Source organism: Chenopodium album, chromosome 16 (genome assembly GCF_948465745.1).
Source record: "Chenopodium album chromosome 16, dcCheAlbu1.1, whole genome shotgun sequence".
Classification (NCBI taxonomy): domain Eukaryota; kingdom Viridiplantae; phylum Streptophyta; class Magnoliopsida; order Caryophyllales; family Amaranthaceae; genus Chenopodium; species Chenopodium album.
In genome coordinates this window covers 49,354,239-49,372,675 of record NC_137849.1, presented here as the reverse complement: position 1 = coordinate 49,372,675, position 18,437 = coordinate 49,354,239, and the positions used below count along the sequence as shown (strand labels likewise).

The 18,437-nt window shown below is 37.0% G+C and overlaps 1 protein-coding gene across 2 annotated transcripts; it reads left to right on the top strand.

Moving 5' to 3' along the window:
• Window positions 1-2,347: 2,347 nt before the first annotated feature.
• Window positions 2,348-17,864, top strand: LOC145586874 (uncharacterized). Of its 2 annotated transcripts, none has more exons than XM_081643833.1 (16): window positions 2,348-2,763; window positions 3,269-5,962; window positions 6,641-7,100; window positions 7,763-7,991; window positions 9,265-9,429; window positions 9,926-10,198; window positions 10,290-10,535; window positions 11,675-12,070; window positions 12,151-13,527; window positions 13,626-13,682; window positions 14,207-14,635; window positions 15,461-15,684; window positions 16,306-16,439; window positions 16,702-16,965; window positions 17,051-17,229; window positions 17,308-17,864. In XM_081643833.1, the coding sequence occupies exons 1-16, from the start codon at window positions 2,391-2,393 to the stop codon at window positions 17,407-17,409; spliced, it is 7,602 nt and encodes a 2,533-aa protein (XP_081499959.1). In that variant the 5' UTR covers window positions 2,348-2,390; the 3' UTR covers window positions 17,410-17,864. The 2 variants fall into 2 exon arrangements, with proteins under 2 accessions (XP_081499959.1, XP_081499960.1); XM_081643834.1 differs by having other exon boundaries at window positions 2,397-2,763; window positions 3,289-5,962.
• The last annotated feature ends 573 nt before the right edge of the window (window positions 17,865-18,437 follow it).

Below are 18,437 nucleotides of genomic sequence, written 5' to 3'. Positions count from 1 at the left end.
GAGGGTCGATATATGTAGTGGGTGATTTTGGCGCTGAGATGATACAGTCAAGGCTTTTGCCCCAAATAAGACGTTACAATTACAAATATGCCATTGTTTGGGAAATGAGTGATGGGATGATTTCATAATTTGATGTTTGAAATAGAGGTGTTTCTGTAAAGATAGCAAAAGGGTCAATATTGTGAGTTTTATTTTGCTAGTCCAATATTGTACGGTTATACTAAGTGAAAATTTGAACCATCTTGCTAAAGTAATTTGGTATTTTGTTGTGCTTTCAATAATGTCAGTATGCTTAGAGCTTTTTTACCGGTTTCAAGATTTTCGTCCGATTTCAAGAGATTTTAGGATCGATTCTCAGTTTCTCACCCCCATCTTTGTGGCTCTTTTAACAAAAAAAAAAAAAAAAAAAAAAAAAAAAAAAAAAACAAACAAACAAACAAAAAAGGAAAAATTGACAAAAATAATCTCAACTTTAGCTCATTCGCTCAAAATAATCCCAACTATGGATTATTTTTAAATAATCCCAACTTTGAGAATCATTCGCTTTAAACGGTCCCAAATGATCGGTAACTTGTTAGAGGTATAAAAAAAATTTGGTTTATGTGACACGTGTCACCACGTGATTGGTTGATATTAAAAATAAAAAAACAGTTGAAAACCAACTTGGATTTCCGACAACCACCACCTACAACATTTTCCGATCAGTATGCATAAACTGGCGGAGCTTCACCTCCATCTCCGCCCTCTTACCCTTCTCTCATTACCCTTCCAGCCCCTATTTTTACATCTCCTCCTCCGCAACCCCTCATCCACCACTGCCACCCTTTGGATGGTCAGCGCCGTCAACATCATCCACGACAACACCAAGTCCTGCCACTTTCCCTGATTTCCCCAATAATCTTGATAAAGTGTTGATCTTGTTCATCTGCTCTTGCTAATGTTGATAAAGTGTTGGTGGTTCCCACTCAGTCTCTTCTGTCTTTCACTGATTGTTCTTTATTCATTTTTTTTTCTTTTTTTTTTTTATGAAACCAGCTCTTTGTTCATCTTGAGCAACGGCATAACCCCCACCCCAAAACTTCCTAATCTAAACCCGAAACCCCTATAAAAACCCAGCCCACTGCAAAAACACCACAATTAGCCCTCCCTCACCCTCGAAACGCCAGCGACTAGGGTTTTGAGTGTGGGGAAGGGCCAATTGTGGTGTTTGTGTGGTGGGGCTGGGATTTTTAAGGGTTTTATTTGGGGTGTTGATAATGGTGGTTTGGGGTGGGGGTTAGGTGATTAAGGGGATAGGGGAAGAAAACGTCGGTGCTGGTGCGAGGGATGGTGGGTCTAGCGCGCGGTGGTAGTGGAAGGAAGTGCCGGAATCAAGCTGGTGGGTGGTGGTAGGGAGGGTGGTCGGGCTCGGCTGGGTTTATTTTACTGTAATTGTTTTTAGTTTTTTTTTTTAATTCCAACCAATCACTTTGTGCCACGTGTCCCGTAACCTACTATTACAGGTTGGCTGACTGGTTGGGACTGTTTAAAGCGAATCACCTTCAAAGTTGGGATTATTTAAAAATAATTCATAGTTGGGAATTGGGATTATTTTGAGCGAATGAGCTAAAGTTGGGATTATTTTTGTCAATTTTTCCAAAAAAGAATACTTCGTATAATCGTATTTTTATCTGCACTCCGTAAGTCAAAGTGTTTTCGACCTCTGCACCTCACATAATCTCGAGAGAGCTCAAATAGTACTTGTAGGCTTGTAGCTGTAGTATTTTGTATACCTTCTTAGTCATCTGCCTTATATGATTATATCAATAGATGTGAACATACGGTTCTATTTTTACATTACAGCCTAATTAATTTCATACAAAACTTATTTTATATATTCGGATCACCAAAATGTTTAGCTATTTCTTAAATGTATTTTTGCAATAATGATTTACCAATATGTATTTGCAATGAGATTATCAAATTGTAAACATTAATTGTAATGTAACATAATTAAGCAAGGCTTGACTTGATGACTTAAAAGTCACGAGATCAAATCCCACCAACGGGCTTTTTGAGGGTGAGGATGTCATAAACTTGTGAGAGGTTATACCAATTCAATACAATCGTTCTACTTGTTGAAAAAAGTCAAAGTATGTCTAAACGGAGAGAGTAATTTACAAGCCCTAATTTTATTTTAACGAAAATAAAGCCCTAATTTGAATTTATTGGTATTCAATCAAAAATTTTGGGGGTAAAATTTGGGTAAATTTGGCAGTAAAATCAAATTCACAGCAGTGAAAAGTACACTACAGTATTTTCCATTGAACTCAAATTATCTTCACCTCCGACTCAAAGAGACAAAGATCACATCGTTCCATCATAACTCGACCTCATCAAAACCCACAACAATGGCGGAACCTTCTGCCGCCGATCTAACCGACCACCTTCCTCTGCAACTAATCAAATCAGAAACAATTCCACCATCTCCAAACCTCTCAGAATCCGGATCTTCCGCCGTCGATTGGTTGCCGGACTTCGCCGGATACTCATGGATTGCTTATGGAGCTTCCTCTCTCCTCGTTATCTCTCACTTTCCTTCCCCTCTCTCTCCTCAACAGTCTCCCATTGGCCCTGTTTTCCGGCAAGTATTCGAACTTCTCCCTTCTCCCGGCTTCTCCGACGTCGTCTCCGTCTCTTGGTCGCCGGAGGTTCCTTCTTCCGGCGATCTCGCCGCCGCCGCCGATAATCGTGTTTTTCTGTTTCAATATGATTCTTCTCCAGGTATTTTTTGCAGTTTTTACAAATTTCGATTTTGTAGGACTGGAATTTTGTGCGAATTGTTGTTTCTAGAGTTTAGTTGGTAAGCTTCTCATTGAAATTCGTAGAATTATCTGAATTGAACTTATATTGAGCTTATTAACGCTGAATAATTCATTTGAACTTGAGATTTTAGTTCTGATGCCATTGATGTAGATTAATGGATCATATACATTGGAAGAGCTCAGGAGTTTATTTATGTTATAATTTGTTGAATTTACTTGCTATGAATTTCAGTTGATGTGCACATCAAATTTGTGGACTGATGTTGTTTCTATTAAGTTCGGGATCAGTTAATCAATAGTAGCTCATATCACATTGGATAGAGCTCAGAAGTTTATTGTCTTGCATATTTTTTGAATTTACTTGCTAACAATGTTAAGAATCTAAATTCAAATGCTCATCAATTTTGCGGACTAATGCTGCTGTTTGTTTTAAGTTCGGGATCAATTAATTTACTCATATTCAGGTTCTTTTTGTTGGAGTCAGACTGCTACATTGGTGCAATCTGCCAAGGTTGAGGCTGTGGCGTGGACGGGCTCTGGAGATGGGATAATAGCTGCAGGAAAAGAAGTAGTTTTATGGAAAAGAAACGTAAAGTCTTGGGAGATAGCATGGAAGTTCAGAATGAAGGTTCCTCAAACACTGGTTTCCGCGACTTGGTCGCTTGATGGACTTTCAGCAACTGGTGCATATCCTACTAATTATCATGCTGATAAATTAGCTAATGTGCCTTGTAATGAAAGTGGTTGTGTTAGTGTGTTCCAGTATGATAGAAAAGCTGGATATGTTGCTGCTGAATTACGGCATCCTCAACCTGTTTTGGCGATTCAGTGGAGACCTTGTGGAGGACGCCAATCAAATGGAGATTTTCTATATGCACCAAGGCATGTTCTGCTAACTAGCAGTGTAGATGGGACTGTCAGGTTGTGGTGTGAGATTGATGACAGCAGAATGCGGAAGGGCAGTAAAGATAACCGTGAAACTTCAACCCTAAGACGATCTTTTTGTGTGGTTACTGCCATCGAAATTAATCAATCATTGGGTGGTACTCTGGGCAAAGATATTTTCTTAGAGTGGGCTCTGGAAATAGATGGCATGGTTTGTGGGGGAGATGGACTTAACAAAAATTTCACCGGTGAGAGATACCAAAGTGATGAGGTTGGCAGTTGTGAGTGGTTGATTGGGATCGGTCCTGGCCAAATGCTCACGTTTTGGGCTGTGCACTGCCTTGATGACATTGCTACAATGTGGTCTCCACGAGTGACATTATGGAAGAAGCAGGAGGTATCGGAGCCTGGTATGAGAAGCTCCTGTAGAAATATTGGTCCAAGGTGCTCCAGAGAATCTTATTTTAACAAAGTCTCTATCAAGAGGAATAGACCCTTTGGTCCACCAGCCATATGCTCGTTACTTCAATTATTTCCTTGTAACTCCTTTATCTGGTCAGTGTTATATGATCAATCATTACAGAAGGTAGAGGAGAAATCTTCTCTAGTACGTGAAACAGATAAATTGTCATGTCAATCTGTTAGAATCTTGGATACTCTAGGTCACACTGGTAAAATTTTACAAGTTGCTGTTCATCCTTGTACAAATGAAGTTGAACTAGCTGTTTCCTTGGATTCTAATGGGCTACTTACGTTCTGGTCGATTTCCAACAATTCTTATAGCCTTTCTGGTCTGCCAACCTTTACTCCTTCATGGAAAATTGTGGGGAACCTTGTCCTGCAGTATACTACATCTCAGAATATGAGCTTGTATTGGGCACCATCATGGTTGGAAGAAGACCAGATTCTTCTCATTGGACATGCTCAGGGAATAGACTGCCTTATCATTAAAACTTGCATAACTGAAGAAGACAATATACTGTGCCATAAACTCTGCACTATTCCTTTCGCCGTGCGTGATCACTTAGATGGGCCTGACAAAATTGTCTCAGTTCCCTTACATTCCACTTGTGAAGAGAATATCAAATCCAATAATTTCTTTCTTATGGGAGTATGGATGAAGAGCTGTGGAATTCAGTCCTGGAAATTGACCTTGCAATCCTATGAGCATTGTGAAAGAGTCCACTTGTACAATTCCGACACTGGATATAATGCTGACTGCAGCATATGTATATATAAAACTGACTTTGCTGGCAAAACGTATTGCATGGCTGTGAGTCCGTGTTCATCAGATTTGTCAGATGTTCATAATGACATTAAAAGTATCTCTGTGGTGTCTCCTAGTATATCAATGCATTATCTGCAGAACAAGTTGGTAAATGATTCTTGTCTTAACAACTTTCCATTTCACATGGCCACAGGACACTCAGATGGTAGATCAAGACTTTGGAGGATTAACCTATCTGATATATCAGTTGGTCAGACTCCTTTTGAGCTCGTAGGTATAATTAGTTCCCTTCAAAGCCCTGTCACTGCAATAACTGTAGCTGATTGGGGTCAAAAGATTGCAACAATATGTTCAGATGGTCATAGAAATAATATAAACATGTTATATATATGGGAACCTCTGCATCTCACAGGTGCTGGGACTCTGGAATTGGAAGACAAGATATGCTTGAATGGTAAAATTGTGGCTTTCACTTGGTTTCAAATAGAAAATATATTATTTCTTGGGGTCTGCTTCCAGAATGAGCTGCACATTTATTCCCAAAGAGTTTGTAGTGTTCAGATCTCACATGACCTGGAAAAACTGCCAGAATCGTCCTCTTGGGTTTGCATTGCCATTGTGCGTACTTCACCTACTATCTGTGACTTTGTTATAGGGCCTAGGGGTACACTTGTAATTATTCATGAGAATTACTTTACTCTCTTCAGTCACTGGTCATTATTTAAAGGTAACAAGCATTCGACTGATTATACTGATTTGTATTTTAAAAGTGGGATGATTAGTTATAGTCCTGCATACTCTGTGGGTAAAATTCAAGTCTTTGAAGAGTTGTCATTTGAAAAAAGCAGTGAGAGAGATTCTTTCTGCCCTCCTATGACAAAGGCACATGATGATGTACGTAGCCTTCTGATTGGAGATGGTACTGAACCAAACATTATCCCATTGAACAATAATTGCTTCTTGAAGATGACGGTTGTTGCTGAAAAATTGTCTGGTCCTCTGCCGTTCTACCACCCTGAGGCACTCTTGACAAATATTTATTCAGGTATGTTTAATCATTACATCTGTGGTATTCTATGTTAGAAGAAATAGGGAAAATAGAAGAGATAGGAAAAAAATTGTTAATTTGGTTTTGGAAAAGGCTTATGCCAGCCATTTAGGAAAGACAATGAACTGCTGATGTCCAGTTCTCCACTACACTTGCTGGCCTTTCCTGTTCTATTGTATGCTCTGCTTGAGGGCAACAATCATATATTCCAGGAGAACATATATTTACAGTCATTTTTTTTATTTTTACCTCAACCTTGTATTTCAAGCCATCTTACCTCTCAAGTGCTATATTTGTATACACAAGGGTTTGTTTTGTTGAAAATTTTAGAATTCAATGGTATTCGGTATAATTTCTTATTTGCTCTTCTGGGCTTCATCAGAAAGGACCAACACTTATCTTCTTGGACTGTTTGAATCATGCAAGTATTGATGCCTGAAGAAGTGTAAATTTTATCTGCATCTGATCGTAATAATTCGGTGTTTTTGTTGTGAGTCAAAGACAATGTTCCAATTTTCACTTTGTAACCATGTGTTTTCTGTGATACAAAGATTTCTGTTACTCTTAACATTGAGATTTAATATTCTGTGATTGATTAACATTGAAATTTGATATTTTAGCATTTTTTGGTGCTTCTATTGTAATTTATTAAATGGGTGCTCTAAAATGTTATAGGCAACTGGAGACGTGCATATGTAGCTGTTTGTCATCTTTTTGAGTGTTTAACCTCTAATTCCGCCAGTGGCCAAGGAGTTTCTCCACCAAAGTCTAGCATCATTATTACACAGATCAATCTCTCAAAGTATTTCGAAGGACAGTCATTAAAAGTAGGAGCTAGTCTAGGATTCCAGTGGAGCAATAACTTCGACACAAACAATTGTTCTCGGAATTCAGATGAAGGGCTGATGCGTTTTGCAGATACTTCTGCGGGTGATGCTATGAATTGTGTGCCCGCTGCATCTGCCACAAGCTCTGAGTCATATGGATTTCATAAAATACTGGAGAAATTGCATGGTCATCAAGATCTTACTGATTCACAGAAGATGCAGATGCTTGCAATTATAGACCTTCTGAATGAAATTAGTAATTCACAATCGACCTCTGCATATGGAAGCCTTGATGACACAGGAAGAAGGTAACAGTAAAGAACTTTGCACTACCAAGCCTTGTTCTCTTCAACTCATGTATTTCAGCTTTAACGAATTTCAATGATTAATAAGGATCAGTTTTGGACAATGAGCTTTTGATCAGCATAAAATTCTTTATCTGAAATCTATATCTGTTGAAGAGAACAGGGCCTACTGCAGGATTTTAACTTAATGTGAAATACTGTTTCTAATTAAGATACTTCTCTTTGCATCAATAGATTCTAGGTTTTTCTGCCTCTTAGGATTGTGCATGAATGCATGATTTAATCGTTTTGTAGTTGAGGAATATAACAAAATCCATTAGCTTAGGTAACGAGTCATGTTAGCTGAATTGTAATCCAGTCTATTTGTGTGGGAAACTGTATATGACCTGGGCACATGCACCACATGACCAAAACTGATAGCATTTTGTGTGTACGTGTGTGTATATTACATTTCTTCCCTCAAGGCAAGTGTTTTTTTTTTAAGAATAACCCCCAACCGCCACCCTGCAGTCACCGGAAAAGCAAAAGCTGTATGGTCTTTGTCTTTGAAGAGTGCACTCAGTTTGATAGTGTTTATTCTTGTAGTTTACTTATTTATAACCTTTATCATTTTCCGACATTAGATGCTCTGTAGTTTATGACACCTATCATTGGTTTGATGTAAGGTTCTGGTGCGGAATAAGGCTTCAGCAACTGGATTATCGTCGGAGATACCATAAGACTCCATCAATTGAAGAATTAGTTGTTGATTCTAGGGTGATGATTTGGGCCTTCCATTCTGATTGTCAAGCAATCTTATTTAGTACTATTCTACCAACTGAACCGACTTGGGAAGATATGCGGAAGTTGGGTGTTGGCTTCTGGTTTACAAATCTTTCAGATCTCCGCAGTAAGGTATATGGAGTTGTTATGTAATTAGTTCCTTCATCTGATATTGTCATGGTTTCTAGTGAGTTTGGGCTGAAATGAGAACTCTCTGAAGCTTTTAGGGATCCATTAAAGATTTTTTTTTTTTTTTTTTAAAAAAAAAAAAAAAAAAAATCTACACTGGTCACTAGAGCTGCTCTACTGTTGCTACTTGCTTTCTTCAGACTGTCATAGTTGTCATCTATATTGAAATTGATTTTGAACTCAGTTCTCGCTGTTGGTGTCAATTAACTTTTTCAGCTAGTCATTTGTCAAAAAAATGCTTTAGTATGATCTTGCTTTGAGTACTAATGCCAATAATTTTCTGTATGTTTCTCTTGTCATGCTCTATCTTCTGATTATCTACTTCTTTGGGTAATAGATCTAGTTCAATTTAGCTTACTCCTTGTTTACCAAAAATATAAGTTGTTAAATGCATAAAGCTCACAAGTTTTCTTAATACACCTTATCTTAGTCTTTCAAGAGTAGTAGTTATCTTGTTCCCGTAACTAGATGCAGTGAGAAACTAAAGGCCAGCTTGGTATCACCTTTTTTTTTCCTTCAATTCATTCACTTCTTAAAGGTTACATGAAAAAACTTACCATCCATCTAGAAGTCTTCCACACCTATTTAGTTCTCGTTCATCAGAAGAAGACTAAAGACTAAAGAGTGCCTAGAAAACAAAGATAGCAGCAGGAGAACATGTTGGCTAATTTTTCAAGAAACAGTATTAGATGCTCATTAATTCTTATGCATTAGTCTGAATTGTCCAGTAGTATGCTCAGAGGAAATATTCTGTGGTATTTTCAAATAGACTTAGAAGTCATGGTCTATATAGAAGTCAAGAACTTGTACTTGTGCTTTAAAGCTAGTTCCAAAGTCAGTCAGGGGCAATTGATATTCATATTTATATTCTGCTAAAATTTTAATGTTATTTTGTTTTATTTAAGTCTTCTTTCTTTCTCCTGATTTTAAACCTCTTGGGTGATATTTGGATGTTCTAGCTGTCCCTTCACAGAAGACACTGCTTCTCTGTACAGTGTGCCATAATTAATGTATAACCATACATTAAGCATATAATCATGAAGAATAGATAAAATGTGCTATAGATTTTAAAAAGATTTTTTGATATACGAAATCTGAATACTTGTACCCTGTTGAAGCTTGCTGTTTCTTGTAGATTTGCTTACTGCATATGCACTACTAAGATTTTTTGGCATAGTAGCTTGCAAAAAAATTTAAATACAAGTTTTTTCTGCAGATGGAAAAGCTGGCTAGATCTCGATATCTGAAAAATAAAGATCCAAAGGCGTGTGCCCTTCTGTACATAGCATTAAATAGACTTCAAGTCTTGACTGGCCTCTTCAAGATCAGTAAGGATGAGAAAGACAAGCCCCTAGTTGCATTTCTATCTCGCAATTTTCAGGTGCTCCTTAAATCTTAACTCAAGAACTGATTATTTCCCTCGCATAATCTGAATTGTATTGTTTTTCACCACAGTGTGTCATACCACTGTTGCAGTGAAACCTATATCTTGCTTGTTTGTATCAAAACTTATACTCCCTCCGTCCCCTTTTGATAGTCCCTTATGGGCATTTTTTACGGGAATTAATAAACACAAATAAGAATAGTTAAATTACATTGAAAAAGTAAATTGACATTGGGTATGCAAAAAAATAGAGAGAGAAAGTAATAAAAGTACATGGGAAAACAAAATTTACATGGGAAAGTTAAATTTGCACAAATATTGTTGCAAATTGGAGGGAATTTTGGTAAAAATTTAATATTGATGGTTGTTGGAAAAAACAAATGGGGTGAACATTTTGGGACTAAAATTTGTCCATAAGAGACTATCAAAAGGGGACGGAGGGAGTATATCCTACTTGCTTAATGTATAATCTGTTATATTGGTTGTCATACAGGAAGAGAGACATAGAGCTGCTGCTTTGAAAAATGCTTATGTGTTGATGGGGAGGCATCAATATGAGTTAGCAATTGCTTTCTTTTTGCTTGGAGGTGATACAATTTCTGCTATCACTGTTTGTGCTAAGACTCTTGGAGATGAACAACTTGCTCTTGTAATTTGCCGGCTCATTGAGGGACAAGGTGGAGCATCGGAGCGCCATCTAATATTAAAGATTTTACTTCCATCTGCAATTGAGAAAGGCGACTACTGGCTTGCGAGTATTCTAGAGGTGGCTTGTTACGACTATCTTTGATACTTTGTTTGAGAATACTCTTGATATTATGCTTTTCATTTCTAAGCTATCAGTTCTTTCTTTGCAGTGGGTGTTGGGTAATTACCTCCAGTCCTTTCTAATTGTTCTTGGTTTGCAAGGGGATTCTTATGCCACTGAGTTTGAAAATTCATTTAGATCTGCCGCTTTTCTTGACCCTAGTATTGGTCAGTACTGCCAAATGTTGACAGCCAAGAATGTCCTAAAAAATGCTGTTGGGGAGCAGAACATTGCAATTTTGTGTCGTTGGACTATAGTGATGACTGCTTCTGGATTTAACAAATGTGGCCTTCCGGTAAGTCTAGTTCAATTGTTTTCTAGTATTGTTAAAATGCTAATCAAATATTTTTTCCTCAGTCATATCCTTTTTAAGTCCTTTGTTATTTAGACAAAGGTGCGTCAAGTTTCAGTATGCTACTTCTTACACGAGTATCTAAGTGTAGGATTGATAAAGAAATGACTCAGATGAGGAATGTTCTTTCTAATTTCATGTACATTAAGAAATGACTTTAAAAGTCTGCCGCATCATTCACTTGTAAATCTTCATGAGTATATTGGTAGTAAAAGGTTCTTATAGTCTCTAGAAAATGCTGTTGTGACAAGATGATGGGGAATTTTTTTGGCAGTCTCAAATGAGTAGTAACTAGTGAGACAATATTGGTATGGATGAAATTAAATCTGCATATAATCCTATGTTTCTATAAATGTTGAATGTATGGATAATATATGATGAAAAACCAATGTCACTTTTACCTGTCATGTGCATAGGTGACTTTTAGTCTTCCAATACCTGTTAAAAGTAAAATGATAGTACTCCACTACTCTGTATAAAGTTTCTAAGTCTCTAGAAAATGCTAATGTAAGAGGGAGGTGGACAGTTCTGTTTGCACATCCCAAATGAGAAGCAAAACAGTACTGAAATGGATGAAGGGAAGTTCTATGTAATCCTATGAGCATGAGATTGCTTGTTTGTAACATGGAGATTATGCTATGAGACAAAATATTTTCTTTTGCATCAAAAAACCTGGATAGTTCTAGCAGCAATCATTCCTGAAGTCATTATATCAGATAGGTGCTGCCAGATTTTCTTATAAAGGTGTACCTACTAATTTTTGCTGACAAGTGATGGGGAACAAGGGAATTTAATTGGCTTAATCACAAGCTCTTATCTTCAGTGATTTTTTTGAGGTCTTCATTGTCTCAAGGGTGTGCAATTTGATAGTTGTTGGCAAGTTATGAAGAACATGGGTCATTATTAAATCTGATCATATATCATATTTTATTGATTTTCATTGAGGTCCTTATTGTCTCAGTTTTATAAATACACTTTGGCTCCACCCCCTCCAATTCGTGCTTACTGTTTGGATAATAACATGAGTGTTTGTTGATTAATCAATTCCTCGTTAAATTTGACCGGCATTATAATGTGGTCAGCTTGAAGCTTTGGAATGCCTATCATCATCTGCCAGCGTTCTTGGAGTTCTGGATAAAAGATCAAAGGTTGAAGATTCTGAAATGCTTCCCAGAATACTGCTTCCATCTCCAGCTGATTCTTTTAGGTGGATTTCACATGAGGTAGCCTGTCATTTGGTTTACCAAGTCAAATTAGATCTAGCCATGCAGTATGCCGCCAAACTTTTTAAGGAGCATCCATGCTGGCTTACCACTAGTTCAGTATTATCAAAATCTGGTACTTTCAATGCGAGCTCGCTGGGGCATGAGATAAGTCAATATGGCGCTCTTCTTGAAAATTTTGAACAGCTTTTGGATTCCGAATTTGCGTATCTGGAGCAGAAATTTTCTGTGGCCCGGGATGTATTGCTTGATAAGGTAAGTCAGTATTCAATCATTTGATTGTCCCTGTTTAGTTTGGTTTTGAAACATGCTAAGCTTTCTAAATCTTGATGCAGATTTTTGTTTCTTTAGACAGTGATAAGCTGTTGCTCTACGGCTGTAAAGGTTTTGCTTCTCACGTTCATTTGCCTCCAACAAACCATAATGGCTGTACTTCATCCCGGCTGATCAAACATTTTGTAGATGTGACTGAACATTTGTCTTATTCACTTCCAAGATTTATTAATGCTTGCAGCATAGCTAGTTCCAGGGTCTTGTCTTCATCTGAGCAGAATTTGTCTGTTATCAAACCATATTGCTTCTTCCAATTATTGGAATTCTACATGCAGGGTTTTATATTATCAATCACCAACCTAGAAGCTGCTTTAATGAAGCTTTGTAGTGGTAGTTCTGGAAACTTTGCTGGTCAGTGCATTATTGCTCTTGATTTATGCAAGTATTGTATATATTTCGCTTCAGCAATGCTTCAACGTAACCTGAAAGCTCTTGATGCAATGTTGCGACCTGTTTTGGTGTCATGCACTGATGGAATATATGAAGAAATTGACATTGTAAGTTTGAGGACTATACTTGGACAGGTGGTTGAGGCACTCAGCCTCGAACCATCAGGCCTTAATGGTTTACTGGGAACTCAAGGATTGCAGCAGGAGAATGGAGGGAATACGTTGTTTATAATTCCTGAAGATGAGATATGGATTATTCTTAAGTCGTGTTTGTGGCAACATTTATCTAAGTTTATTGAATGCCAGCTGAATTTTTTATTTAGTAAACTATCTCATGATGATGCACCTAAGACATTTGTCCTGGATTCTAGTTTACCTCTCCACCCTGATAGTAATTGTTCTCTGAAACAAGTTAGACAGGTCTTAATGATATTTATTGAAACAATGGGAAATACCTTCACTCATATACCACCTCATACTGCAAGGCAGCTTGCCATTTTTCTTCAGCAGAAAGTACAGAGTGGGACCTCTCTGCCTATCCTAACATGGTTGGAGGAATCAAACCAATCTACTCCTAATGTGCTTCGTGAGCATCAGGATGGAAGTTCTGGTTTCTCAGAAACTTCTGATAAAGATAATTTATGTTCAAGCTCTAAGTTACTAACAATCTGCAATTGTCCTAAAACTGTCTCTGAAATGCTTGCTCAATTACCAGTTAAGTTGTCAGAGCTCATTCACTGGAAGCCTGGTAAAGGGTGGAATCATTTGCATATGGGTGTTCTCGGAGAGCATGAAAAACTGGAAAGTTATAAGCAAGAAGGTATATTTGATAGCAGTCCTCGTGGTAATAGAAGTAAAAGCCCTTCTGCAGGTTCTGAACAGAGTAATGACGTTCTGGATTCTGATAGAAAGGGGGAAGCTGTCACAAAAAAGGTGGTTCCTTTCAACAGTCCTAAAGAAATTTACAGGCGAAATGGAGAACTATTGGAGGTGAGTTTCATCTCTGGACATATTTGTAATCATCATCATTTTCAGAACTATTGCCTCTCAACCTTATGTTGAATTTAATGACTATCTTTATTGGACAGGCGCTTTGTATTAATTCCATAGAACAACAGCAGGCTGCTCTTTCCAGAAACAAAAAGGTACATTGTTGTGCATAAGAAACTTCTTGTTTTGTGTAGCGTAGAAAGTAGTGTGAAATATAAACTCACTTATAGTTTGTAAGGTACTACTGAGAATAATGAGTGCTTGGCTTAAGATCTTCAGTTGTTTGTTTATTTATTTTATTTTATTTTATAATTAATATCTTGGGCTTTATGTGAATGAGAAAAAAAAAATCGCTGTTTGGTTGGCCAAGTTGTGAGTATTTGCTTGCTGTCTGGGTCACTATTCGCCTCTCACAACCCAACTAATCTGATGAGGTTGCCATCCTGTTATTCATGCTGGTGATCTTGTTTATGTTTTTATAACAATGTGGAACTTGTTTATGCTTGTTCAGTTATGAAGTAAGGAAGAATTAATCAAAGGCAACTGTATTAATGAGAGTTGTTCCCATGTTTTTTGCATTGTAAAGAAGCTTGTGTCTTTACTCCTGTCCTGACCGAATTTATCAATATTACCATAAATATGCCTCTATGACCTAATAATTCAATCTTACATTGCACAGGGAATATGTTTCTTTAGTTGGGGTGATGGATTGCCTTTTAGAGATCCATCAGACTATATCTGGGCACAAGCTGATTGGCCACAGAATGGTTGGGCTGGTACTGAGTCTACTCCAGTTCCTACATGCGTCTCTCCTGGTGCTGGTCTTGGAAGTGATAATGGTTCACCTCTTGGATTAGGTGTAGCTACCAATGGTTTTGGTTCTCAAGCAAGACTTGGAAATGATTTGACTGGTGGTGGAGCATTTGGGATCCCAGGTTATGCTGGTATTGGTGCCACTGGCATGGGATGGGGAATTCAAGAGGAATTTGACCATTGTGTTGATCCACCAGCTACATTGAATAATGTAAATGGAAGTGCTTTAGCTGCTCATCCTTCCAGGCCTTTCTTTCTAGTTGGTTCTAGCAACACTCACATTTACCTATGGGAGGTATATGACTACATAAAGATCTTCCAATTGCAATATTGCATATTTTTGCTTTAAATGTGTTAAAGAGGCTACAAACTGTGGTTAAATTTCTAGTAGTAGGAAGCCTTGTCTCAAAACTTAATACTTCAGATACAAGTTAATTTTAGTTTGCATTTCAGAATATCCCAGTATAATAGTTCACTTCTTAACAAGATGTTAATGTTAATCTCTTATGCATATTCTCTTATGGGGCTGCATATAAGCATACACTTTCTAAATTGGTATTAATTAAGGAGTGCAAGAAATTAATTATGAGTCAGTCAATGTGATTTTTTTTCTGATATCTTAACATTTCTTCTATGTGACCAGTAAAATTGTTTATATATAAGTCATAAAATTTGGTCTTGATGACACATTGTTGTGAGGGTAACTGTATCTTCATTTGCTTGTGAATGCATTATCGTATGACATTTATTTTTAGGGTAATGCTATACATAGCCTTTAGGGCTACATATAAGCATTAAATACACTCTTGAAAAGTGTATAAAATTAGGAATTCATGACAAAAACACGCGTAAATCAGTGTAATTAGTGTGTTTTTGTCATGATTTCCTAAATTTAGACAATTTTATATGGTTACATCTCTATCAAATTTTCAGACATCTTAGCTCGTATTGAAACTGACCTAATATTCTTCTTTGAATTTAGTAATAATATATAGAATAGTAAAGAAATATATAATATTTACATTTGTTGTCATTAGCTAGGGTAACTTAATTTTTTCATTTTTGTTTGCTTGCCTGTATACACGTCCTCATATTGCTGATTTATATATAATGACTGCAGTTTGGTGAAGAGAAAGCTGCTGCAACTTATGGAATAATAGCTGCAGCTAATATACCTCCTCCATATGCTCTTCCGTCTGTTACTAGTTTACAGTTTGATCACTGTGGCCACAGATTTGCTAGCAGTGCATCAGATGGAATTGTGTCCGCCTGGCAATTGGAGGTGGGGGGGAGGAGCAATGTCAGGCCAACTGAGTCATCTCTCTGCTTTAATGGTCATGTGTCGTAAGTATTATTCTTAAAGGAGAAGGAACAAACATGCTTTCTCATGAGTTGCTTCCCACATTGTACATTATGATCTTGTGCTATGCCAGGCTAGTTTTTAGACTTAAAATATGCATGTGACAGTGTGACTGATATTGCTTCTTTTTCACCATTGCTGTGCTTTGCATCGAACTTAGAACTGCAAATATGTACCTTTGATGAGCTGGGGTGTGAAGTACACATCCTTATGGCCGTTTCTGGAAGACCATATGAAACATAAAGACACTTTATCTGCTCATGTTTGATAGAAACTCTCACTAACATGGTAAAACAAAAGATACTGGCTTTTCTGGCTTTCAAAAGTGGATGATCTTTGGAAGGAAATTGAGCGTGTAATTGATTGCATTTATTGGACATATATCATTTATATTGTATAATGGATGAAGTTTTTTTGTTTCAAGTTTTATTTCATGCTTGGGGGGAGGCAGCTGCATATTGAATTCCCTCCAATATCTTTTATGCTTTGAGTGGAGGCTTTTGATGTACAAAATATGTTAAGCTTCTGTCCCTTTCTGCATTGATTAAGCTTATATGTTTTTTTTTTTTTTTTAATAGTTACATGGTTGCTATTTGATTTGACAGGGATGTCTGCTATGTGGCAACCAGTGGATCAGTTATTGCTGCTTCTGGTTACAGTTCAAATGGTGTTAATGTGGTTATATGGGATACACTAGCTCCCCCATCGAGCTCCCGAGCTTCTGTGATGTGCCATGAAGGTACTAATTTCAGAAGAGAAAACATTCTTAGCTATTTATATCTTGCCTGAGTTGCTATCAGCTTTAGGATGTTATATTGCTATTCCAGGGAGTAACAAACAGTAGAAATGTTGCTAAAAATAGTTATTGAATCACAAATCTACTTATTGATCTTACAATAGCTTTCACTTATATTTTGAGCTATTGCAAGCTGACAAGCCATCACAAACTGTTCTCACATGTATGATTTTGTTCTCTCAACCGTTTTGGCCTCTTGGTGTAGGTGGTGCTAGTTCCATTGCTGTGTTTGATAATGATGTGGGAACTGGTTCTATTTCTCCCCTAATTGTTACTGGTGGAAAAGGTGGTGACGTTGGGCTTCATGATTTCCGTTATATAGCCACAGGAAAGACCAAAAGACAGAGACATTTGAACAGTGCTGAGAGATCTGATACAGCTGCTATAGATATACGATCTGAACACTCCTCAAGTGTCGGAGATCAGAATCGACATGGAATGTTATGGTATATACCAAAGGCTCACTCAGGTAAAGTCTGGTTTCTCAGATTTCCAGTTTCTGTAAATTCAAATTGTATCTGCTTGACATGCTATGTTTTGAATTTTCACAATAGGGAGCATTTCTAAGATTGCAACGATTCCAAATACTAGTTTTTTCTTGACTGGAAGCAAGGATGGAGATGTTAAACTTTGGGATGCTAAGAGAGCTAGCCTGGTCTTTCATTGGCCAAGATTGCACGAGAGACATACATTTCTTCAGCGTAGTTCTCAAAGCTTTGGAGGAGTTACTAGGGTGAGTAAACTAACATATTTCTACATCAAAATTTGAAATCTATATCTACTGTTACTAAATACATCCTTGATATCGCAGGTTGGTGTCACAGATATTCAAGTTATTTCTGATGGTTTCCTCACATGTGGAGGTGATGGTTCAGTAAAACTGATGCAGTTGGACAATAACGTTCTCTTGTGAATATATTGAAAACTAGCTTGAACTATACCTGAGTCAACTTCTGGTATTGCCGTATGATACCTTCCTGTTATTGCTGGATATTGCTTAGGATCATAATGAACACCTTCTAAGAGCCACGGAAGACTGTTTTTTTTTTATCGAAGTGCAGTTCATCACAAAGGCCCCAATCTGAATGGTGACGAATCATGAAACTTCAAAAGTGTTTAAGGATGCTTTGCTGCATGTCCATGTTTTAGAGGACTCTACTTAATTTGAGTCCGGGGTGAGATTGTATCTGGCATTGTGTACTTCTGGGAGAAACCTGTAATGATCGAGCATTTGTACCCTAACTTGTACATTTAGCTCATATTAAATTTTGTAGGATTAGTCTGTGTGGTTAACATGTGTATATTTGTAAAAATTGTAACATTAAAGTTGATAAAGGAAATATATACAATCAAGTTTTTATCTGACCATTTGAATGCGGGCTAGAAAGAATTACTCGTTTCATACAAGGTACTTCCTTCGTTTCCAATCATCACTTGGGAGTTGAAGCTTGCAAGTGAGGCTGAGTAAAGTTTGAATGAAGTTCCCGTCAAAAAAAAAAAAAAAAAAAAATTGAATGAAGTTGTGATCACACTTTAATGCTTCCTCCGTTTCTTTTTTTTATTATTATTATGCGCAAAAGGAAAATATATATTACTCATTCTTAGTGGCATTAACATATAGCATTACCCAAAAATAAAAATAAAAAAAAAATAAAAAAATAACTTTACTCTTATTAAAATAAATAAACATATTTATAGGGTGTGTATATAATGTCAATGTTTCCTAATCCTAAAATAACTCTTATTCCATAATCTAGTAAATATTTTAATAATTTACTGATAAATTTATTTTTGATACAGTAATAGACTCATACTTGTTATATTGGAAATTGTATAAAGGGTTTAGATCGCTTATATTTACCAGAAGTCTCTCTGAAATCATTGTTGGCAATGAATAATTCAAATTCTGTTGATGTAAGGCGTACAACAGATGAAAAGGAT